Below are 24930 nucleotides of genomic sequence, written 5' to 3'. Positions count from 1 at the left end.
AATTAACATCTTTCTTGTCAGTCTCCTAGTGCTGAGAGAGTTTTGAATAGCAGCAGGAAAATATGACAAAAGGCTCTTGTCAGTTTTAACTCTGCTGTAGCCTGTCAAATCTTTGGGTTACAGCAGTGGCACTCCAGCTGTCTGTCTGCTGATTTAGGAAGCAAGCACTGCATTGCCTTCATTCAGTTCATAGTTTTGAGACCTGCTTTTTAGAATTTTTTAGAAAAACTTAGGTTCTGCAGAAGCTGATAAGGGCCTGAAAGGAATGAATATAATCACTAATAGCTCAGAGCAAATTTCCAGGTTGACGTTAATTTGATTCACCCATATAAGTGGACTTGAATTTAAGTACTACATTGCATTTTGATATCCTGATATTTCTTTATGATGAATATCTCACAAAGTGTAATGAAATTAACCCAAGTACTAGAAACATCACAAGAAAGTGATCCTGCTGAGTGTTCAACTGAATGAACACAGATGGGCGAATGGGATCTTTTAACATCTATCTCAGAGGAGTTATGTAGGTAAGTATTGGCATGTAGGAAGCTAAAGCATTAGGCGTTTTCAAAATATGCTGCTTCTAAGATTTTCAAAAGACTTTTTTTTCTGCGTGTAAACAGTTATGGTTTGTATTATTGACATCACTTGGAGGATTGCATACAAGGATGCTTCATGTGACTATCAGATAGAATACTTATCTAGAAATCTTCTATTACCTGCAACTTTCTTGTCACTTCAAAACAAAATAGCAAGTGAAGGAAGATCTTTACCCTGTCAGGCTTCACTAATGTATTGCAGCTCCTGTAGTGCTCTAGTAAACTGTCAGAATGCTGTGCTGGATGTCAGCACCATTAAAAAAAAAAAAAAAAAAATCAGCTAGTTCACTAACCCCCACACCTATCCTTTACTTTAAAGCATTTTAGAAATAAGCTGTTGTGTTGGAATTGCTTTGCCCAAGTCCTTTAAAGACAACAATTGCAAAGAAATCAAACTGCCCTCTCTCTCCTTGGCCTGGAAAGACCTGAATATTCTAGCTGTCCCTGCAGCCAGCTCTTCTGGAATTTGAAGAATCTCTTCAAAGTTTGATTGTCGGTATCCCAACCCCTGTTAAACTCTGGACAATGCTTCGGGAATTAGTTTCAGAGCCATATTTAGTGTCTAAAGGAGTATGTCTGTTTAATCTGGCAAAAGCCATCTCAGCAGTATTATTAAGCCACTAAGGGAATTTTCAAATGCTGTTTTCTTTGTTCTTCTTTATTATGGCATCTGTCCTGAATTGCTTCCAGATCAGAGAGATGTGAAAGTCCTTTATGATTAAGGGTCTTTTTGTGAGAGTGTATGAGTGGCCCTGCGCCAGACCACCGCCTTTCATTTTTGTAGAACCCTTCACCTACAGATGACAGATAGTACAGTGACTGAGTGGTAGTTAGAAGGAAGGTGAAAGAGAGAAAGCCGTCATTGGAGTGTTGGCAGATTCACAAATATGTGACTATTCTTCCATGCTTATCTCAAGGTGAGATAGTGTCCATTGAACTGGGTATTGCTTTGCAAAATCACTGCCATTTAGGCACTGGAAGATAGAAAAACTTTTAGGCATCTCGGATCATAAAGCCTTAGAAGCTATTCTTGCTGTTTTGCTCTGCTGGTGCACAACATCCTGCAACTTGCTGTTTTCAAGTGCTAGTAAAAAATTTAAGAATAGATGATGCTACTGATTATACCAAATAGGGCAATGATTGAAGCGTCTGATATTCTACCAGTTTCGTATTCAGCCATCTCTACAAGAATTTGAAATGACAGTGTTGGATTCACAGATTTTCATCTGGGTATCTGTATACTGTGACTATATAATTAATACATCTTGCGTTTGGTAGAAGTTACTTGTCTGAAAAAAACAAACAAAAAACAAAATTAAAGAACAGCAAGGTTTAGAACAATGTTTCGATACCCTTACTTTTAGCATAAGGTATTAGTCTGTTTCTAAGTCATCATTGCCTTCCACTGCAAAGCATGGAAGATGACATATTAGGCATTTTATTAGCAACATACAGAGAAAATATAGGAAAACTATTTCTAGAGTTTACAGGGAAATTATTACTAGGCAAAGGGATTAGGATTTTGCAAACTATTTCTGGTCTAGAAAAGCATGGGTTTCAGCTTAATCCTGTTTCTCATCAGTCTTTTAAAAAATGTTATTTGTATAAGGTTTTCAAAGATATCTGTGAAATAAACCTTCCAGATCTCTTGCATTACGTATTCTCTAGGTGTTTTTTTTTTATGAAAAAGGATGGTGCTGACTGGTTCATAAGTGAGAATCTTTCCTGGTTTGCATTTAAAAGGGTCAGACCTGTATTTTCAATATGGTTTCTAAGCTAGAAGTTTCAGGGAGTTTGATTAAGATCCTGGCGTGGAACTGCTGCATAAAGTTATAGAAACTACAGATTTTGTATAAAAACTGTGCCTAAATAGTTGAAATTAGGTACACAGATGATTTAGTTACAGCTGTTGGTAAAAAATCCCAAGAAAACAAACCACAGACCTCAAAGACAGTACGAAAAAAAATAAACATCATCAAATTTTCCTTGAGGGTAATCTTGAAAGTTTACTGTTGTAGTACTGTTTATGTACCAGGGAAAGGTATTTTCACTTGAAAAGTGATTTCAGCATGCAATTTTCATTTAGATTCTATTCTTGCAAGTGTATACACTTGGTTCTTTGATATAATTGTGATTCTATAGATGTGTGTGTGTGTAGTCATAGTTTTGATCAACACATTTGTAAGTGCACGCAGTGCTATGCTGTGTAAGCACTTTTGAATTCAGGACTCTCTTCATCATGGAGAATAGACTTCTTAGGGGAAGGAAAAAAAAATTAATTAATAGAAATAAAAATGAATCTGGTCGTTTCTCCAAAACAAAGCATAATTACTGAGAATAGTAAGTGTTCTAATTGTAATTCCAGAAACCTCTCATGGTATTTCTTATTTATTTATGTAGCAAAATGCATGTGAAAATTTCAACTCCCTGGTCTAATTAATTCTGCTCACTAAGATTCTGACTGGCAAGTCTTCTCTAGGCTGAGCTTTTGTGGTTTTGCTGTTTATATATTTCTTAATTATTTTGGTCAAAAAACTCTCTCTATGCTCATTTGCCTCAATTAATTTCACTCAGTTATGACTGAATCCCAAGAAAAAGTCTTTTAAGAAGAATTTTAAATTAGTTTCTGCTTTTTTACCTGCTAGACTCTTTCACTGGTTTTGCCAGCATGTCTGCTTTTTTGGCATACCTGCTTTTGCTGCCTAGATTGTGTTAGTTCTTCTCTCAGAATCAATAGTGAGCAGCTTGCAACCAGATGCCCGATTAAAAAGTCAGCAGACCTTGAGTGCAATTACTTCAGCTCTATGGCATTCACGCATTAAACCCAGTGTTAATTGTTTCCCATTTTTGTAACGATCCTTATAATAGGATAAAACCAGAAGAGATCATTTCTTGAAGTTAAACCAGCAGAAAATAAAGACATTTACTCCGCTTAATCATCTCAATATGAAATTAAAAATAATCACAAGTAAACATAGAGGGTCTTTGTGTTAGAAACCAGTGAATTTTGTCATTAGTACAGTTTGCAGTATTCATTCACCAAATTTATTATTTGTTATATTTGAAAGCAGGATTGAATAAAGCAGTTTCTGAATTGCTGGTTTGAAGGGGTTTCACACCATTATTATATAAGAAATGTTTAGATATTATCATAGATAAACATCCATATCATGTACTGTTTATAAATGTTCATAATTTTTCCAGAAATGAATAGATTTATGGTTTCATTTGGGCTACTCATGTACTGTATTGCATGATTTTAATAATGACTTTTATATGTTTAAAGAAATCCTAGCTAAAAATATCTTTGAAGTGACAATAAAGGATAACCTGGAAACACAGCTGAGCGGTATCACAGACTAATGACCTCTTTTAGGATTAAAGCAACCCCTGTAATTATTGGAAAACTTTCATTTAGGTATTTTCATAACAATTTAATAGAAGTTTTTATGCAGAATATCCTATTCTCACCATTACTTTATAGTGGGTCTTCCTATGTTGAATTTCCCAAGCATGCCCTACCTGTTTGCAGGTTAAATACCACCAGGTTTTACAAAGAAATGTTAAAAAGGGGAAGGGAAAAAAGTAATTTCTGTTTATGATTGTTTTAAAAATCAAAGCCTGAAAAGGTTTATCATGAAAATACAAGTCTTTACCATAAAATTAAAATTAGGAGATTAAAGAAAAGAAGCCAAGGAAAATCTGCCACTTTTGGGGGCTTTTTTTTTTCTTTTTTTTTTTTTTTTTTTTAGGTAAATCTATTCCCAGAAAGAACCAGAACGGGTAATGATTATGATCCATCAAGCAGGACACAACCACCAACCATAGTACTCATATGGAGCTGTTACTGCTACCTTTGTTATTTCCCCATGGCTCTGTTGTTGTCCTTACTTCATTGAGTCTTCAATCAGATTGTAAATTTTCTGAGGGAACAACATTCTTTCCTATGTTATTTGAGTGTTCCTTCTCATAGTGCCACTCTTTCCTTCCAGCCTTTCCCTGTTAAGTGTTAAGCTTTTTACAATCAACTAAATTGAAATTATAAATTTATTTCTTCCATCTCAAATTATAAAATGATAAAATATTTATGTTTGGATAGCATTTCCATCTGAGCATCTTAAATTCATTTGCAAATATCATGTTAGCTTTCATGAGAGTCATGTTTAACTGAAAAACAAGGCAATGATCTTTCCCACTTACCAATAAGCAAAAATGTTGAGTGTTTCACTTCACTGGCAGATGACAGCAGCTGGCCACTGTCAGGAGGTTCTCAGTACCTACAATATAGACCCCAGGTACCTGATTCTGAGTCTAATTGGAAACTTTTGATTGATTACAGAGACTTAAATGAAATCTGTCACAGAGTCAGCCTTCTGATGCCATGTTCTGTACTTTGACCACGATTACCTTCCATCCCCAGTGTGAGAATGACTACTTATATTCCCTCACATTAGCTACTCTGTCATTTTCAGTTTTGCTTAGAAACTCAGTATCGAATTCTTTAAGATGCTACTTGTCTGACCTGGCCCCTGATTTTGGTTGTTAAGATTCAGGCTAACATTCCATATGGTGCCCTGTACAAGGGCTGCACAAACTGGACCTGTTTGGTGTTTCGGCATTTCTAAGGAAAGTGCCAGCTGTTAGGCTTTGTGCTTGTTACTGAATATTGTTTGAGATGATACTAGTGGGGAAAGTCCTAAAGGATATTTGGCATTACTGCTCTGATGAATATCTGCAGCCAGTGTTATTGAGTAAACAGTTTCATCTGCGCATGAAATCTTATGCAGAAAAAAAATAAAAGGACAAAAGGAAAAGAAATCAAGAAATTAGAGCACATCTGTCTTTCTTTTCCTTCCATCTGTCAAACCAGGGGATGTACCATAACATTTTTTTTCCTACTGTAGAAAATATCTGGCTTCCTTGTTATGAAGTTAACTACATACAATTTGGTGTTGGATTCTTTTTGTTACTTTTACTGCTGTTGTTAGGACTGCTATTGAAAATATACTATCCAGAGTGTTTCTACTTCCAGTTCCACAGATTTTGAACTACGTATTTGCCTAAGACATAATGATAAGTAACCTTGCCTCTACAGAGGAAAGCCCATACCCTCTGGTCATTTTTAAAGTGCACATAAGTAATTTCTCCAATATGTTATACATACATGTTTTAGGCCCTTGTTTGCATTAGATGCAGAATTAATTGCTTACTCATTTTAATTGTATTCCTTTCAATAAAAACAGATACTTACAATAAACATTAACTATGAATATTCCTATGGAAAAAGGTAATTTTGCATTAAGTACTTACCCAAATGTAATTTTACATGCTTTTTTCCCTAATTCTAGGAAATATTCCAGAAAAATGCCTGATACCAAAGACTGATCTAATTAGCTTACTTGCTGTTTTTCTCCATTACATTATTATAGCTGTTTTCACTCTGCCTCAGTGCAATGTCTGTGCTGTTTTAAGGAGCAAAGGGAATACATTTTTGCCAAGTAAGATTTCTATGACTACTCTGTAACCTGCATATATATGTGAGGAATGGCCTGACCAAATGTGATGCATGCTTGACACTTAAGTATTTTGGCTAGTCTGTCATTGTGTAATGGAAGTTTTAATTGAATAATTACCTGTCAGTAAAACCAGCAATCCTTACTGCAGTACAAGGCCTCCATTACCTTCTGAAGAATAACTGCAGGATTTAGCCTTTAATGAAACCTGCTGTCTTTTCATACTGAAATTTCGATCTCACTTTGACTGCCACATAATTTCTGACTATGTTTTTTTTTTGGCTATTGTGTAATTCAGAAATTGAGGGCATGTTTCATATATAGTTAATTAGTTACACATAAGAATTTGATCTCCATTTAGAAACTAGAAAGATAAGACATTAAAATACTATATATTTCATTGATTCTAGGAAGTTCAAGCACAGGAACCTGCACATGCAAAGAAAACACTGACACACAAAACACTTCATATCAAATCTAAGTGATAATTTAATATACTTAAAGCTTGTTTAAGAAACCATAATCAGATTTAAATTTTTATATCCAAAGAACACTTATTAGCATATACTGGAAAAGAAAATCCAGCACTACAAGGCAAAAATATTAGATTACGTATGATAAGAGTCTTCACTTATCATACAAAAGATAATATCTGTGAATAATGTGATTTAGATTAAACGGGTTGGTAAAGTCAGAGACATTCAGAACAATGACAAGAAAAACTTGAAATTTTATTAGCTTTAATGTTTGTGAAAGTGTTGATAAACAAATCCTAATCCATTGATATCGGAGGTAAACTTTCCAGTACCTTTACTAAGTTCTATGTTAGGCCTGTGTTTATTCCTTCTACAAATGAAATTCAAAGTTCTGTGAACAATTATTGAAGTCTTAGTAAATGCTGGGTCTAAAAACAGTCTTTGTCCATCTGTATTAATAGAAGCGTTCATGTGCTCTAGGTGTAAAGTACACAAATAAATCCACCAGTTTTAAAACTGAGATCAAAAGTGATGACATGCAACAAATTATGTGAAATGAGAACTTGCTAGTATGCACATTTGGAAAAAATATGGACTAATCACTAAATGGTTTACATTCAAAACAACTGTCCAGTGTCCTGCTTTCTTCATTTTGTAAGCAGATAATGTTAGAGAAGTCACAGGGCAAGATAATTCAAAAGTCCATAGTTTTGACTATTTGACTTGAATCTATTTCCAACAGAAGCTAAGCAGTAGATAGTTATTACCACCAGTCGATGTAACTTGAAAGATTTCTGCTAAGCTATTCCTTTAGACCACAGAAAGAAAGAAATTCACCAGTGTGAGTTCACTTTCCTCACACTAAACTCAACTGGCACAAATTAAACCAGATCATCGATACCAAAACATGGATTATCAAAATTACCTTTTGACATATTCTAAGGGGACCCTGGGCATTGGCATAATTTTTTAAAACTACCCATATGATAGTCAGAGTTGTTGTTTTCCCTGTAACTTTTAATGTGACAAGAGCATGCCATATGTAGTTTGTGGAAAATACTGAAAGTTGGATGAAGTCAAATAATAATAGTGATTCTTGTCAGCTATCATTTAGCTTCTACCTGAGGCCAGCAGAAATTGTATTTCTAACTACTCTCACAGTAAAAAAAAAACTGTAAGAGTATCTGATGTTTTGATAGTACAGTATTACCACTGTTGTCTCTGTGTAGCTGATTTCCACAAAGTCCTTATTTTTTTCCTCTTTCTTTTTTCATCTTGTTGGTTAATAAATGAGGTTTTAGCTTTATAACTGGCTAAGCCGCTGAAGTATATTTTGTATTTTTTTCTAGAAGTCTCTGTGTGGAAACACCTTAATATGCTTACTTTTCATTATGCACCTGTAGCAGAGATTTAGTCCAACAGTCAACATGGCACAGGAATGAAAGACCCATTAGCAAAATGAAAAAGCCTATTCAACCATGGAAAGTCCTAACACCCTCTGTGGATTTAGTTTTTTGAGCTTTGACATCATAAGATATCATCAGGCAGATGTTGTATGTAGTGGAAAAAGAATGTAGTTGGCATTTGTAATATATGTTGTTCTCTATAGAATCCTAAGTGAAAAGCTGGGGATTTGTTTTTGTTGGTTTGGGTTTTGGGGGTGGGTTGTTTTGTTTTTTTTTTCTTTATCACATGTTTACATATGCAAAATGAGAACCCCAAGGCTTTGGGAGTACAAATAAGAAAACAAAAAATTAGAAAACTGCTCTTAGGAAAGCAGTTCTTAAGGACATTCTGTTCAAATAACAAAACATAGGTAATACGTTATTGCCTAGTTCCTTTTCTAGTACAGATGCAGATATTTTTTTAGCAGAGGTGTTTTATTACCTTATAGCATGTGCAATTGATTTTGATAATAATATTAGTTTCAAAATTAAAATATTATAGAAACTGCATCTTTCCCAGGATACATCAGCTTAACTGTATTATCCTTGACAATTGTGTCCACTTTCAGCTTTTGTAATTTGGATCCATTTATCTAATGTGACAGGTATAGCGTCCATTGTTTCAATAGATGTAAAACTGCTTTCTAGACTCATAGCATGTAAAAGGTTTTATCCTCAAAAGTCAATGCTGCTGCTGTTTCTGCTTTCCCTGCTTGTAGGAGAAGACATGACTGCTGACTCAGAATTAATTTTAACCAGTGAGCTGTCAGTGACAGATATCCATTGCACACGCTAGTACTAGTTCAGAAGGTGATATTTTAATGTACTAGTTACCCTACGGCATCCCTACATTGAGAGCCACCTTCCTTCCTTGCCTTCCTGCCATCCCCATGCTAATACACGATATCATAATCTTTATGAGAATTTGTTTTTTCCTGCATATTTTAATCCTTGCTTTATTGAGGAGCAATATGATCTTCTTAATTGAATTTCCTCTAATTCACATAAATAAATAAAGATTGACATCACAATGTTACTATGAATACTGGTTATTTCAAGGTGTGATCATTAAAGGACTTCAAATTTTCCTTTCTCCTTTTTCTTTTTTTTTTCTTTAAAAACACTGTAAATCTGACTACCTTTCAAGCCCTATGATACAAATCTTCCTAATGGACAGCTGGTTGTTTGCTCCTAAATGTGTGGATTTTGAAGTACTATTTTCTTCGTTTTATATACACAGTTAAAACCAGGGTTAGTTCTATTACAGAATGAGGGCTGCATCACCTCATACAAAAGATTGCTACATTTGCGCAAAAGCTGTGGCCTGCTTGATTTCCTATGTCACATGCCATACTAAAGAAATGGAACAGAATATTAAAGTGATCTTTATACATCTTTCTTTTTTCCTGAAGATCATTAGAAACTTTCCTGCTTCTTGGTACTCTGCATATCTGCTGTAGTGACTGACAGTGTTGAAAGCATAAATATACAGCACTCTGTAACACAAGAATTATCAGCTTTGACAATAAGATGCAGTATCAAGAATGATTATTGATGTGCTACCACATCTATCAGTGTACTCAATACAATTAAAAATTTTAGTTGATGTAATGGTTCTGTAAATCATTAAATATTATAAAAATAATTTATGTTAACATAAATATAATCACAGATATAACAGTCAGTATTTTCATAGACAAAAGTAATAGGGTTCTTTTTATAAGCAGCCTCCAGATAATCTATATTCCTCAGATAAAAAATATTCTAAATTTTTTTTCTCATATTTAAGAATGTAATTTATCATTAAAAGAAAGTCCCTGAAACTTTATTATGATGTTCACACTACTGAAGCCAGATGAGTTTTAGAGAACGTAAATCAGGATAAATTTATTATTATAATTAAACAGTTGTTGCTACATTTTAGTTGATCATATACATTATTGATCAACACATGATTTTTACTAATGTAAAACTTATCAGAGTGCAGAGAAGTTATGCTGGTTATTGTTATAATTGGTACAGTGCTTCTTCAATTGAATGCACTTGTAATGTGAGTTATATGTATTGCTAGAAGGAGCTCATCACCAAAATCTAACTAAACAAATCAATTGAAGTTCACTGAAGTCTTTAAATTACTAAAGATCACATAAAATATAACTCTATTACAACTAAATTGTTTATATGTCAGCTTCTTTGCATGCTGTAATACAAATAAGTTCTTCTTATAAAATGTGCCAGAGCAACAGGTAAGTCAGTGTAGTATCTTTTTGACAGTGAGAACTGTTTCTTCAGCTTCTTGTATTCTAAATACTTAATGGCAGCTAAAATTTCAGGTGTTGAATGTCTAATGTTAGGTGCCTAAATAGTTAGAGGCAGAGTACAAGGTCTACCTTTACTTGTATGACTTTGGGCATTTAAATTTTAAAACTCTGATTTCCATGTTTCTCTCTATTGTCAAGCAGTATATCAACACAATTGTCAAAGAAATTAATGTCTTAAGTTGTCTAATATGTAAGTTTACCTAATCATCTGTAGTCAATGAGTACAGACATCCCACCCAAAAAGGCATTTACTGTTACTTTGCAATCACGTATTTTTACAAAAACTATCCCACATATAACACTAATTTTTAATGGGTATCTACAAATAATTGCATCTTCAATTAATCCTTTCTCAGTGTTATTTTCCAAAGAGTTTCTGCTGAGAAACATGCAATAAATATAGGAAACTATGGTTAACTAATGTCTAGCCATTTGGGTGAATAATGTTTCTGAACATTAGTTTAGTTGTTTACTGGAAGCACACCTGGTTATTTTCTTTTATGTTTTATTGTGTACAGCATTTTCCATCTCTTCCCCCCACTTGCCTTTCCATGCATCTGACATAATAATTTGCATAACTGTAGGCATAGAACTAATTTCCAGAGCCTCAGATGATTAATTCAGGAGAATGGGGGCTAAGACTCAAAATGTTGAGGATTTATTAGTATTTTACCAGACTCCTATGTTGAATAAGGCAACACTCTGATTTTGACTAGATTAAATTGTAACACTCAGCTTTCCTGTTAGGTCACATTTACTTTGCAATCAGGATGATCATACACAGGTAACAATGCTCATTAGAAAAATGAGCATTTGCCTTCTGAGTGGATATTAGGAAGGAAAAACTTAAACTAAAACATATAATAGTCCTGTGTTTATTGTCTTTAGTTAGAGGTTTGTCAGTATTCAGAGTGTCCAATTAAAAAAAAAAACAAAAAAAACCAAACCAAACCAAAATAAAAAAACAACAAAACCCAAACTGAACCAAACAAAAAACCCTGAACACATAAAATCCAGTGAAACTCAGTAATACTTTATGGCACAAAGAGTACAGTTTCATGAAATAAAATGAAGGAATATTACCCCATAAGCAAAAAAAAAAAAAAAGTGATATTACAGCAACAAAAATAAAACCATAGGGTTTGACTGCCAGTCTCTTCATTCACTTCATTCACTGTCTGTGCAAAACTAAAACAACACCCCAACCAGAGAGACTGTTCTCCACATTTAAATGTGCTTGGGACCAGAAGGCAGTCACTTCTTCAGTGGGTAGATTGTAATTTATAATGTTGTGATGCATCATTTTAATATATTACAGAGTAATTTACTGATTTCTATGAAATATTAGTATTGCAAAACTGAGCAGAAGAAATCAAATGATTGTCTGTATAACAAATATTTATATTCTGAAATCAGTAACAACATTGTTACCTTAGGGGGAAAAACAAGTTAAATACCTATCCACTCCAGCTATTTATATGGGTAGCATAGTATGAAGATGTACCATGAAGATGCAGTAGGAATTGCTTTTTCTTTTTTCGTTCTTAGTTTAGCTTGAGAGCTTGATGGAAACCTTATCTATCTCCATTATCTTTGTTCTGTGGGGAAGATATCAAGATGGGCATGGAGAATGGATTATCCTGTGATGCAAGCAGGATCCTTGAAAAAGGACTGTCATGGGGACTGTATGAGGGAGTTAAGTTTTGATGTGACAAAAAAAAAAAAATAACCCATTTCTCTTAGCAAATTGCAGGGATCTACAGCATAATTTGTAAATAACACAGAGCCAGGATTACTGGAAGAAGCAAGAGTGGCTTTTACAAAGAAAGTAGAATGATTTTTATCTCAGATTCGTATTCTGTAAGCTTGAGTGAAACATGAAAGAAGAATATGTGTATAAGTGATCACTAAGCTACATTATGCAAAGCCCTGTTTAAGGTGCTTTGTGGCCTTCCTGCAAGATGCACTGCAACTACACACTTTGAAAGAAACTCACAGTACCAAAGTACATTTTCATTAAACTTTCCAATTTGGAAAACAGAAGGTAGATTGTCTATTTTAGAGAGTTTTCATTAAGTCAATCAGAACTGGAAAAAATATACAACAAACTATTATTTACAAAACAAAATAATAAGCAACAATATGTTGATGCAAACACCTTGCCAGTTCTTTCTATGGTACAAATAGATAGATATTTTCTGTGTAAGTTTCCTGTTGTATTTTACTTTAAAAAGAATCTCCTTAACCTGGATCACACTCTTGCCATATTAAAAGATGCACTGTTTGTGCTTCCAAAATACATATTTAAGAGAAAAATGTGGTTTTATCTTGTGAAAAAAAAGAACAGTTTAAACTATAGTGCATTTGATGGTGGTTTAAACTATAATTTAAAGTTTGGTGGTAACTAGCATATCTTTTCCCCTCTGGAACTGTTCCTGTCATTTTTGTGTCTTCCATTTAAAATCTTGATCTCATTAAAAAAAAAAAAATCCATGTTTTAGTACATGAACCAAGAGACTCTGTTTTGATCCTGTGAGGAACAAATCTTATCAAACAGAATTCTTCCACAGAGGATCCCCATTAAAGCATTTTTTTTCTTGTGTCCTTACAACAGTATCTTATACTTTGCACAAACATAATTTCAGGGTATTTGTCTACTGGGTTTTTTAAAATAAGTTCCTTCTCTGAAGAACTGAGTGGGTTTTAAATTTCACTGAAGTATTTCATGTATAGACTCTTTGTTTGTCTTCCATAAATTGTTTTCTCAAGTTTCTCTTTAAAGCCTCCTTTTCAGCACTATCCACAAGGCAAAAGTTCCTTTGTTCATGTTTTTTTTTGTGTGTATTTTTTGGGTTGGTTTTTTTTGTCTGTTTTTCCTTCATAATATTCCTTTGCCATCTTAACACAGAGTATGGCATAGTTGTTCAGAAAGCAAAGGGAAACAATTTTTGTGGATGAAAAATCTCTCTATCTGAAATAAAAGGTGTGTTATGCTTGAATATGTATTCTGATACGCAAGAACATGGCCCATTCTGTAAAGCTTAATTTGACTTTCTGTGAATTAGATGTTTTCGTGACTTCTGCCTCCTGTCTGGAAAATCAAGGTCAAAAATCAAGGCTCTTAACTTACAACTATAACAAGTGGAGAAGAGGGCACTTTGTTTAAAGTACTGATTTGTAAACTCAGAAGCCAGCTCAGCTGATTAAAATTCAGCAGGTTCTATTTGCAACAACCCAGTGTAGAAATGTTTTTTTAATTATAGCTTGTTTTATAACAATGGATAGGATCTGTAGCCAAATCTGTCCCTGTGAGACATTCAGCAATGGAACAATAGTATAATTGTTTCTTGCATCCCTGATTAGCAAAAACAATGCAATAGTTGTACAAAGCTTGAAAGTCTGGTGTTCAGAGTAAAACAATCTCACCATGGAAAAGCTCCTCTTAATGCTGATCTCTGTAACTTGTTGTTTGATTCAAACCCATAATGGGAAGTAAAATGCATTTTAGGAGCTAGCATACAATGGAAAACACTGAAAAGTTTTTGAAAACCTGTATTCATACTTCCCACATTAAAGTTCTGTTTCCAACACAACTCGCAACTCATCTGCTGTAGGACATTTCAAACACTTAATATCACAGGGCATGATGTTTCCTCTACTTTACATTTTCAGCACTCAGGACCACAACATAATTTACTCTATTTACAGCCCACTTTCTTCCTGCGTATGAGGGTTTCTGGAAAATAAGACGGCAAAAAGTTATCTCACATGCAGTGTCCAAACCTCACTAGTATTGGTCCACCTTCTCTAGAAATCCATACCGTGGTAAAATTCCTACCAATTATTTTGCTTAAGTAAGGATTTCATTATTGTATCTTTAATGCTCTATGCCAATTTCAAAACAATAGTTTTTTATGCAGTTAATTACAAATTCTGGTATCAGAATACATTTTGTACAACAATGATTGTCCAAAATAAAGTACCTTGGTAAAAATTTTGTTTTCAGCGCTCAAAAATTATGAAACTGCTTAAGATGTTTCTAGATTTTTCCTTTCATTTTTAATTAGAATTCACAGAATCACAGAATTACTGAATGGCTGAAGTTGGAAAGGACCTCTGGAGGCCATCTAGTCTAACCCCACCTGATCAAGCAGGGACAGAGAGACTATTTTCCAGGACCATGTTCAGATGGCTTTTAGATATCTTCAAGGAGGGAGTGTCCACAGCCTCTCTGGACCACTTGTACCAGTGCTTAGTTACTCAGCAAAAAAGTGTTCCTTGATGTTCATAACTTCCTGTGTTTCACTTTGGGTCCATTATTGCCTGTCCTGTCACTGAGCACCACTGAATTCCTCATACCAAGGAAACAGAAGTGAGAAAAACAGGACAGAAGACCATGAGAAAAGCAAAATTATGAGACTAAAATATTTTTTTTAAATGTTTCCAGTTTCTCCAAATATTGTAATGAAGAAAAGTGCAACGTTACATCAAGCACAGGTTCTACTTTTTTGTGCTTGATCCAAAAGATTAGGACTATTCCCCACCCTCCATCATCCATTCCTCCCTTCCACCCAAGAGGTCTTGTTGATATTGGCATTTTCAAATACCGCAGGTGTTACTTAGTTTCACTAATTCTACAAATTAAAATTGGTAGAAAGTAGTAGGTATGCATTTGGTTTCATTGTAGCAGGACAGAAGAATCTAGACCACTTTCATGTGTGGTTGATTTGATATAATTTTGGTTGTTACTATGATTAAAGAAAGTATCAGCTGGCTGACCACCTGGTATGAAAGCAGTGAAAAAAACCCGTGTTCCTATTATGCTTGGACTATCCTTTTATCAGCACCAGTTTGCTGTCCTTTATCACCATCTAAGATTCAGAATTAATTCTTCTCTATACCTCTTGTGGGTGTGAAGTCATGCTTCACCTGGCTGAGCTCTATGAAGTCTGCTGCAATAAGTGATTGAAAGAAGAGTGATTCCATGTAACCGGTACCAATTATGGTCCTGTTTTCTAAATGCAGCCCAGGTTCAAAAACATACTGACACAAATTGTTCTGAATTATATATTGAAATTACTTTGACACAGGTTAAAGACCCATTATTTTGACTGAATTTTCCTTTCCATTTTGGGTTTCATATAACAATGATGTGATATTTCCTGATTAAAGACTGAATGTTTTTCAGGACCTGAAGAAAACCCATATTTTTCCCTCGCTAAATGATATTTTATGATTGAATATGTCAGAGATTTTAGACTTGAATTTTGTCCAAGTGTTGTGGACCTGAACCATAACCCCACCTCATGCTGTATATAATCCTGTATATGTTGTAGCATAATTAAGATTTTGTTGTTATTATATTAAGATTACTTGTTATAATTAGTACCAGTATTGTAGCAACTCATTATTCAGAATAACTTGATTACATCTTTAGGTTAAAAAAAAATAAAAAATTAAAAGCTACATTTGGTTGCAAAAGGGAGAAGAGAAATACAGACATCGTCTAAGCATGTTGTAGGATTCCCTTCTGAGACAAGAATCCCTAATACTCTAGTAGAGACAAGAAATTCAATGTACAAGTGAAGGGCTCAGCACTGGATCAGGACCATCGGTCACAGCCTGTGTGCTGAATGCCAGCTGCTGGGTGTCTGTACCCTCCCCAGACCATGTGTGCATGGTGTCTGAGTGTGGATTCACTGGCAAACTCCAAGCTGCACCAGCCAGCAAGTAGAAGGCACTGGGTTTGGGCAGGGGCATCAGGCTGGTGGAGGGTCTGTGCTGGTATCTGAGGGGACCTGTGCGTGTGAGGTGCCTCTGGGACGAGTGTGTGAGTGCTGCGTGTGTGCAGTGAGCACCCAGCTGGACCAGATGGAGAGTTAGGGACCCGTGGGCTGGTAAGGAGGGCTGGGATCTGGGCAGGGGTGCTGGGCAGGGAGAAGGACGGTGCTGGTACTTGGGGGATCCACAAACGTGGATGTGCACATGAAACTGGGGAGTGTGGTGTGTGAGCTGCATTAGGGAACTTGTGCCTCTGCCAGCCCAAGAGGAAGAGAGGATGAGGCTGGCTGTGCTGAGCCTGGTGTGAGTCCTGAAAATGGGTACTGCTGAAAGCAGCACCTGGTCTATGGCTGGCTGTGTGTGTGTTTTGTGTATGTGTCTGGGATCCGTGCTGTTTTGGCACTGCAGCAGCTTTGCTAGTGCAGAGGGGAAAGTGGCAGACATATCCCTTCTATTTTGTTCTTATTAAAAGGAAAATGCCTGCTAGCAATTCCAATAAAATTGCTCAGGGTGGAAATTCTAGAATGAAAAAAGCTGTAAGGTAAGAAAGCTAAAGTTTGCTTAGTGATAGTATATAAAGTGATAGTATATAAACTTAGGACTTCTGTTGATATAAATGAATACAACTCAGTGACTGAGAGTATCTATTTGGCTTTGCTACTGCTGGATTCCAATCCTAAAGCCAGTAAAAGAACTTAAAAGAAAAATGCTAATTATAAAACCACAGCCCAGAGCAAGTAATATTACATTTATTTCTATACTGAATTACACAGTAATCCAGAATTGACTTAATCAACTATCTATGTCCACCCAAGGGAGATGAATAAAAGGAAACCTGGTAGAGGATATTGATCATCATATAAAATGGTAGCAATTATCATTAACAAATAGTTTTTAATAAGAAAACATACAGTTAGTATTATTAACTTGAGGTTTTCCTTATTAAATTAAAAAAAAAAAAATAAAAGAAGGAAAACAAATGAGTCAGGGCCTGATGCTTTTTCCATTAATTTCAGGAAAACTTACTTTAATTTTGGACAGCTACAAGACACCTGATTTTAATTTCTTTAAAAACGGTAATTAGTGGAAGATACCTGTGTCTTCCTAATGCTCTTTTATCTGCTTTGTAGAAATCTGAATGTTTAGCTTAGATATAGCCCATAACTTTCAGATGGCTAATATTAATAAGAAAGTAACCACTAAACTAAACAGTTATTAAGCTTAAGGCAAACTTTGTGAATCTCCTTTTCATTGTAAAACAATCTAGCTAACCAGACCACTCAGGCTCCCTGCTGCTGAAGCTGATTTTTGTGGGAAGATGTGCTTAACTTAATTTGATTACTCTCTTGAGATACTCTTGAACTAGTTGTTTCCACTGCTTCAAAGATGCAGTATTTTGATCCATGAAGACCTGTAATACTCTTTTCATGAATCCCACGGTTGTGGTTGCTAAACAATTTGCAGCAGTGCTCTCAGATCTGGAGGTCACAGGGAATCACTGTATCATTCTGTGGCTACAATTCACAAAGTCGGGTTACTTCTCCAGCTGAGACAGGTTCAAATCAATAATGGTTAACTAATCAAGTGTATACTGCAGGGTTTGGGGTTTGCTTTTTTCTTTTTTTCTTGAGGTGACTGGGGTTTTGTTTTGTGTGTTTGTTTGTTTGTTTTTTAAATTTGTAATTCTGTCTCTCATTCACAGTGTTTTTTGAACAAAGTATGCCCTGCTTATTTTTGTTTCTCTTAAGAGAGTGAAAATTGCTCATGCCAGGATTACATTCCATGATACTTTGCTGACCATTGTGATTGCACAGATATACTATCAATCCTAAATATTCATTTTAGTTTGATAATTTATATCAGTTAATTTCCTTATAGATATGTATTTATATATCCTTCTATTCCTGCAAGATGACAAAATTTTTTATTGGTTTGTTTAACTTGGCGGACTTTTTTTCCAGTGTGAACAGTGATAGTACAGGTTTTAACCTCAGAAATATAGTCTTACTGTATTTTCTGATGTAATTAGCTTTTCATAACATAGTTTACAACAGCTTCTGCTTCTCAGAGTTTTTATAGATCACACCTTTAAAATTATGAGAAATATACCTATCTACTGACCACCTTCTTATGAGAAGCTTACTTCACAGATGAGCATGTGCAGACCTTTGAAATTTGGCTCTCCTGCCTGCCATCTTCCCTGGGTTGCTGTAAAAGCAAGTTACAAGAAAAAATACAACATGCAAACATGAAAATAATTGGTTCATATGCATTGCCAGGAATCTATTTGTATGTCAAAAGTTTAAAAAAGAAAACCAAAACAAACAAACAAAAAAACCCACCAAAACAGCAGAGAAAAAAATAATTAAAAAAAAAAAAGTTAGGAGAACAGAAGAGCACTAATCAGTGTGTCCTGTGCTCTTCTTTGTAGTCCCAGCGCCGTGTTACATTTCACCTCCCTGATGGCTCCCAGGAAAGCTGCAGTGACAGTGGTCTGGGAGACCACGAGCCGGTGGGTGGTGGAACCCTGATCTCACACCCTCTCCCTCTGGTTCCGCCGCAGGACGAATTCTACGACCAGGCTTCACCGGACAAGAGGACTGAAGCTGATGGCAACTCTGATCCCAACTCGGGTGAGTCACCATCAGTGCTCTGTTTATCTAAGTTGCTTTAGTAGTAACTTGGTTGCTTTCTTTTTTATACCTTTGAGCTCTGCAATGGTAGAGATGTTTTTAAGCATGTGCACAAATATTTGGTCATGTTAGCTCATAATGATTGTTAGGAAATAATGCAGTTTGCCTGAAGTGCCTCATGTAATTTCAACGTAGAAATCCAGTGGAAAAAAAAAACAACTCCATACTAATTGCACAGTAAGTGAGAACAGCTGGACAAGGGCGTTCTACAAGGTAGCAAGCTTTTCTTGATGAATGCAGCGCTGTTGCTAGTTAGCATTGGATATTGTTTTAGGAAAGTCATTCTAGATACAAAACAGCAAGGACACAGAGGTGACAGTATCTGTCAGGCTAACATAGAAAACAGTAAATCAGTGAAGCGCTGAAAAATTTCAAGAATCCAAGTTTATATTGAACACCCACAATTCCCCCTTCTAGCAACAAGAAACATCAGGTTTCCTTGTTGGATTGGAATGGTATGATGTTCTGCTTTTCTGGAACTGTTGGATAGGTATTTTCATACAAATATATGTCCAGTTTGTCTGATTTGGGAATTTCTGCCTTTCTTCTTCTTTCCTTCTCCTTTATAATACCTTTACATTATTCCAGTGCTTTTGTGACAGTCAGTACTGAAGAATGAAGTGAGGTCTTAACCAACACTATGACTAGAATTTCAGCAACTGTGAATGGGCTGACTCTTGAGCAAGAATGTATGTCTACTTAAACAAGTGAGGAGCTTAAGTGGAATTATCCTGTTAATTCTCTGACCACGTATGATACGTGTGAAAGATTTAACAAGATCAGAGAGGAATTTTAAGGCAGCATGGCATATTGGCCGTGTCACATTGGCTTCACTGACCCGGAATTGCACATCTCTCCAAAATGTAATATAAAAATCCTCCAGGAGTTAGGAAAAATGGGCCAAGTAAATTTTATACCACGTTATCAAAAATGTAGTTTTTAGAAATTTTGTCAAGTACATCGTGCAACCATAGTATATTAATCATGATTATCTATTTGTACCTGTTACTGAGACTAACAGATTAGCCAGTGACTAAGTGCTCTTAAAAAATGCTAGAGGAAAGTTTTAATATGTCTGTGGGTACACCTGGTTTAGCATTGGGAATGCTAAATTTATGGCAAATTCATGAAAATCTAACCATCAATCTGTACTGATGATCAGTGAATTATTGAATTATAGATTTTTCCACATTCATCAGACTGAATTAGGACAGACATTGAAATAGTGTATTCCAGATCTCATCATGTCTCACAAACTAAGAAGGGAATGATATGCTCATTACTGTGATAGAAATCATCCTAAGAAAGCCTAAATCAGGAAAAGAGTAATGGCATCCATTAGATGAATTTGATTTTTATATCTTACTCAGTATCAAGCTATTGCCCAGGCATTGTGTCAAAAGTTATTTTGCTACTGGAGGCACAAATTTTTGGAAGAGATGTGAAATGGATTTTAAAGCAATTTATGGTTATTGAAAATCCTGTGACAATTTTCAGAAGATAAAAATGTTAACTGGTTATTGGGAAAAATTACTTTGTGGATATTTACATATGTTCATGGTTAAAATAAATGATGTAGTACCATTTCAACATTGTATTCTTTGAAACTTCTAAACTGAATTTCTAGTTCTATTTCAGTGAAACGTTAAATGGGTATATGTAATGGTAGACGGAGTTTCATTTCAGGGGCTGTTTAAGGATTGCTGCTTATGAAAGTACTTGGGGCATGCTGAGGTAAAAAATACAGCTATAAAGTAAGGAATAAGTCTTAATGGAGAGTCATAGTGTTGCCATGTACATGTACTACTGCTAGTTTTGGATTATAAATGTGGCAGACCAATATTTTTATTTAAAATGTTTCAACTGAAGGGTAAAAAAAATGCTTATGGGAACATTATCTAATGATCTTCAAAAAAAAAAATCTAAACTAAAAATAGAGATTTGTCCCACTGTATTTTTATGAAAGTTTATTCTAAGTAAAAGTTTGTTTCAGCTCATAAGAATATGATATTAATCTTGATAGTAAAGTCTTTGCCTCATAGTGAGAGCAATTTTGGTTAATAACTTTAATGCTCAGTGAATTGTGTGATTTATTATTGTACACTGTGAAGTTATATGAATAAAAATGCAGCCATTGTATCTCAATATTAGTATGCTGCTATTTTAATTATATTTGAAGAGTAATCAAGGGCCAGGTCTTCAAAACCTGAAGAAGAAAAAAAAAAAGCTAAAAATCTTGATAACATTATACAAAGGCATGAGAAACATTATTGCCACATCTTCTTGCAATCATTAGCTTCTACAGAGACACAAGAGCTACAATTATATGGTTTAATGAAAGATACGTACACAGTGAGAGTATATTCATCTAGCTAATCTTAAAATAGTGAGATCTCTAACTCGGGGAAACTGAAATGAAGAGAGGTACCGATGACACTGGTATTGTCAGCCACACACCTTCACTGTGGTTTTGAAGGAAAGGTAGCAAGATATAGAAATATGAAGTAAAAGATTTTTTTTTATATGAACTTTTAGAATCACATGCGTAGTCCAAGTTTGGTTTATATCACTCAAACCTATCTTCATTGTCAGAGGACTGTGATGTTAACTTGCCAGTTAGTTGCAACTGCCTGATATTTCACCTTTGTTTCATTTACACCCTGATAACACTTTACAAAAATTCTTTCGTCAGTGAGCAACAATTCACCGTGTTCAAAAAAAACATAGCATTACAGAGTGACACCAACACTGAGGTTTTGTTATGCATTATTAAGTGATAACAACGACGAGTAATTCAAATTTACTACAGGAAGTCTCATTATTCAAGAGTCATGGTTATGATGATTTAATTTTTCATACAATATTGATTTGTAAGGCATGCCTTGTGTATGTTACAACATCTTATTGCATTTAAATGCAGTGATTAACAACCTTAGTCTTTTCTTGCTGACCATGAATTTGTCAATAGGAAGAGAAAGCAGCATGACTAGTTTGGCTACACTGGCATAATGATGACAAAAAAATAAATATTATAATGTTGAGTGTAAATATTATAGTGTTGAGAGTCTGTAAACAAGCAAAACAAAACAAGGCACATGCTAAAAAGGAGATTCTATAGTTTTCTGGAAACTAATGGCTTTGAAAAATCTGAATTGTGTTTTGGTGTGTGGAATGCTGACCTTACGTGTTCTCCAAAGGAGCACCATCTTTTGCATTTGAAAGGTGTGCATATAACACTTCCTATGAAAGCTAAAGGAAGATATCAGCTGATTAAAGTTCTTTACCTTTTGTTGTATCAGATAAGAATGCAGAAAACAAAGTTTCTTTAGGATCTAAAAAAAGAAAAGGTCGCTGTAAGATTGTATTTACTGGCATGACTTCATAGCCTGTCTTATTACCAAAATTCCTGCTTTTAAATGATTTTAAATGTGCATATTAGGAAGTGCACATTTAACTCAAACATCTTTATCATCAGTTACAGCAGAAGTGTACAGCTGTCTGGTGTATTTTAATGTGGATTATTACCTCAATAATTACACAGAACTGTGTTTTTCTTTGCCAACGGTCAGGTGCAGAATGATATTTTTCACTATTATATGTGTGTGCTTTGTAGACATAAAAAAAACAACCCACCAAATTAGTGAGTTTTTCTTTAGCTGTGGCTTTAGTAAAGGTTGTCAGGGACTTAAATTTAGATTGGAATTGTTAATGTATCTGAGGGTTTCATGCAGCAGAGCTGTGCGATAGAACTGTATGAAGGAAAAATGTGCCTCCTAGTGTAAAGAAGGGGAAAAATGCAGTTTAATGAAAATGCTTGATAAATCACATTTTGATAGCTGCAAGCTGTGGATGTGATTCATTTTTCTTCAAAGAGATAGAGGAACAGCATATATTTAGTAGAGTATTAGACCTGCTCTAGGGAGAAAGCCTACTATGCACTGTGAATGAAACTATGCAATAATTCCAATGGATTAAAACCAGACAGGAATATAATATTTATGTTTTATGTTGTTTATAAAACTAAGTAAACACTTGCCTAATTTCTACACCTCATTAATAAGTGCTAACAATATATGTTACATAACGCAAAGTGACATCTTTATAAAAATAAGGAGGTGCAGAAAAAACTATAACAAAAACACTTAGTAAAAAGGATGACCTTCAAATTAAGCAGACTATTCTATTATGTCTTAAATTATTAATTACAAATTACAAAACAATTCCATATTCTTGGAAATAATTTTATAATGCTGTCAATAATACTGTTTTGTGGATAGCTTTTTTTGTTTCCAGTACATTGAAAATTTTATGGGTAAATGTGGCTGATAAATACCTGAGTTCCCACATATACTATGGTAGTTTAGCCAACTGATGTCAGCTGTATTAAATCATACTATAATTCCAGTAATAAGTAGGAATATGTCTGTGGCAGTGGTTTAATTATGATTAAAGTTCAGAGTAAAGGCAAGACTGTCTTGTATTACACTTGGTCATATGGTAGGGTCCCATGTGGAGAAGCTGAGCCTTTCATGCAAAGAGCTTTGGTTTTACAGTGTCACTATCATTACACCCAGTGGGTGATGATGGTTTAACCTTGTGGGCATACCCTTTGCTTAATCCTGCCTTTCATTTTAATGCCTCAGAAGTTTCTTGTCTTACTTGGCAATATTGAAGTCCATAGCTAAACATCCTAAGGTATAGAAAGAAATATTACTTTGTTAATGCTTAGCTGCAGATAAATCACTGTCCGTAGTTATTTTTGTGTTTTTGTAATACGAGACTCTATGTGAACTAAAATAGGAACATTTGCCTTTGAGTCATTTCCTCCATTTCATTAAAAACAAGTTCGTACCTCACACAGAATCTAACACTGTCACATTTAGCTACAGGCAAGTAGGAGTAAGAAAAACTGGAGTCAAGTTGTGAATTAGCCTGCTGAAGAGCTATAAAATAGTCTTAAGTCTGAATTCAATCTTAGCCCATGCACTTCTTCTTTTAATAAAGATAAATAAAATCTGAAAGATATAAGAGGAAATTGCTATCTTTAACATCTCTTTGTTGCCTCATTACAGTGAGAATTTTAAAATTGTCTTAGTTTAGAAAAGCCCCTGTGTTACATCTGTTCTTGATTGACTCTCTTCCCCCCCCCAAAGGTAATAGGAGTGTAAATCAGGATGGTATAGCCACTGAATGGGCAACATAAGGAGAACTTGTCCCATTGCTTCTCTGTGATGTACACCTAATGCATCTGAACTTTCTGCTGCTGCTGCCATGCAAGATGAGATGGTCCTTAGATCCTCAGCAGTGAGCTGAAAAGGCTAGATGGGGCATTTGGACTATTCAGACTCGTAAGAAAAATTTAGAAGGGTTAATAGGATTAAAGGATGGCGAACATTGCACATTAGGAGAAATCTGGTGCCTGTGACTGGCATCTCTGATGAAACCTAGGACAGTTTAAAACTACAGATCCTTTGCCAGTGGTGCAAGCTAAACATTACCTAGTCAAACCTCTGCCGTAGCACAGTGCATAGAATTTCACACAAGGTTTCTTAAAGCAAGCCTGTATTTTCAAATAGTCCAGTGATCTATTTCCTTTGATGTTTCTATTGGGTTTACATGACAAGGTTGTGGGAAGTGGTGTCTGCAGGTGGTGCTTCTATGAGAAAAGACCAGAGGCTGCCTCCATGTTAGACAGAACCAAGTCCTGCTGACTCCAGAAAGACCCACTGCTGCCTGAAGATTCACAGGAGCTGGGAGAGAGGAGTAAGAAAAATGTGCTGCAAGCAGCAAGGTCAGTGAAGAAAGTGGGGGAGATGGTACTTCAGGCAGTGGAGCAGAGATTCCCCTGCAGCCTGTGAAGAAGACCATGGTGTCTGTCTCCTGCAGCCCATGAAGGAGTATACCCCAGACCAGGTAGGTATGTCTTGAAGAAAGCTGTCGTCCTTGACAAGCCCATTCAGGAGTAGGCTTCTGCAGGAACACTGGCCCCCTGGGACCCACTCTGAAGCATTCTGTTCCCAAAGGTCTACACCCCATGAAGGGACCAATGCTGGAGCAATTAGTGAAAGACTGTATACTTTGGAAGGGACCTCATGTTGAAGC

General features: G+C 35.3%; 1 protein-coding gene across 2 annotated transcripts in view; it reads left to right on the top strand.

The window, feature by feature from the left end:
- Window positions 1-24930, top strand: part of PCDH9 (protocadherin 9) — a 704101-nt gene that overhangs the window by 436934 nt on the left and 242237 nt on the right. Inside the window, exon 3 of one of the 2 annotated variants that reach the window (XM_062636868.1) lies at window positions 18699-18768. In XM_062636868.1, the coding sequence (XP_062492852.1) occupies window positions 18699-18768 (70 nt within the window). Of the gene's footprint in view, window positions 1-18566; window positions 18769-24930 lie in introns of both variants that reach the window. The other variant, XM_062636867.1, reaches the window with a different exon arrangement.

Source organism: Pezoporus occidentalis, unplaced genomic scaffold (assembly GCF_034315485.1).
Source record: "Pezoporus occidentalis ecotype Australia unplaced genomic scaffold, CSIRO_AGI_Poc_V1 ctg5, whole genome shotgun sequence".
Classification (NCBI taxonomy): domain Eukaryota; kingdom Metazoa; phylum Chordata; class Aves; order Psittaciformes; family Psittacidae; genus Pezoporus; species Pezoporus occidentalis.
Note: the sequence above shows the minus strand (reverse complement) of the source record. Positions and strands in the feature narration are given on the sequence as shown.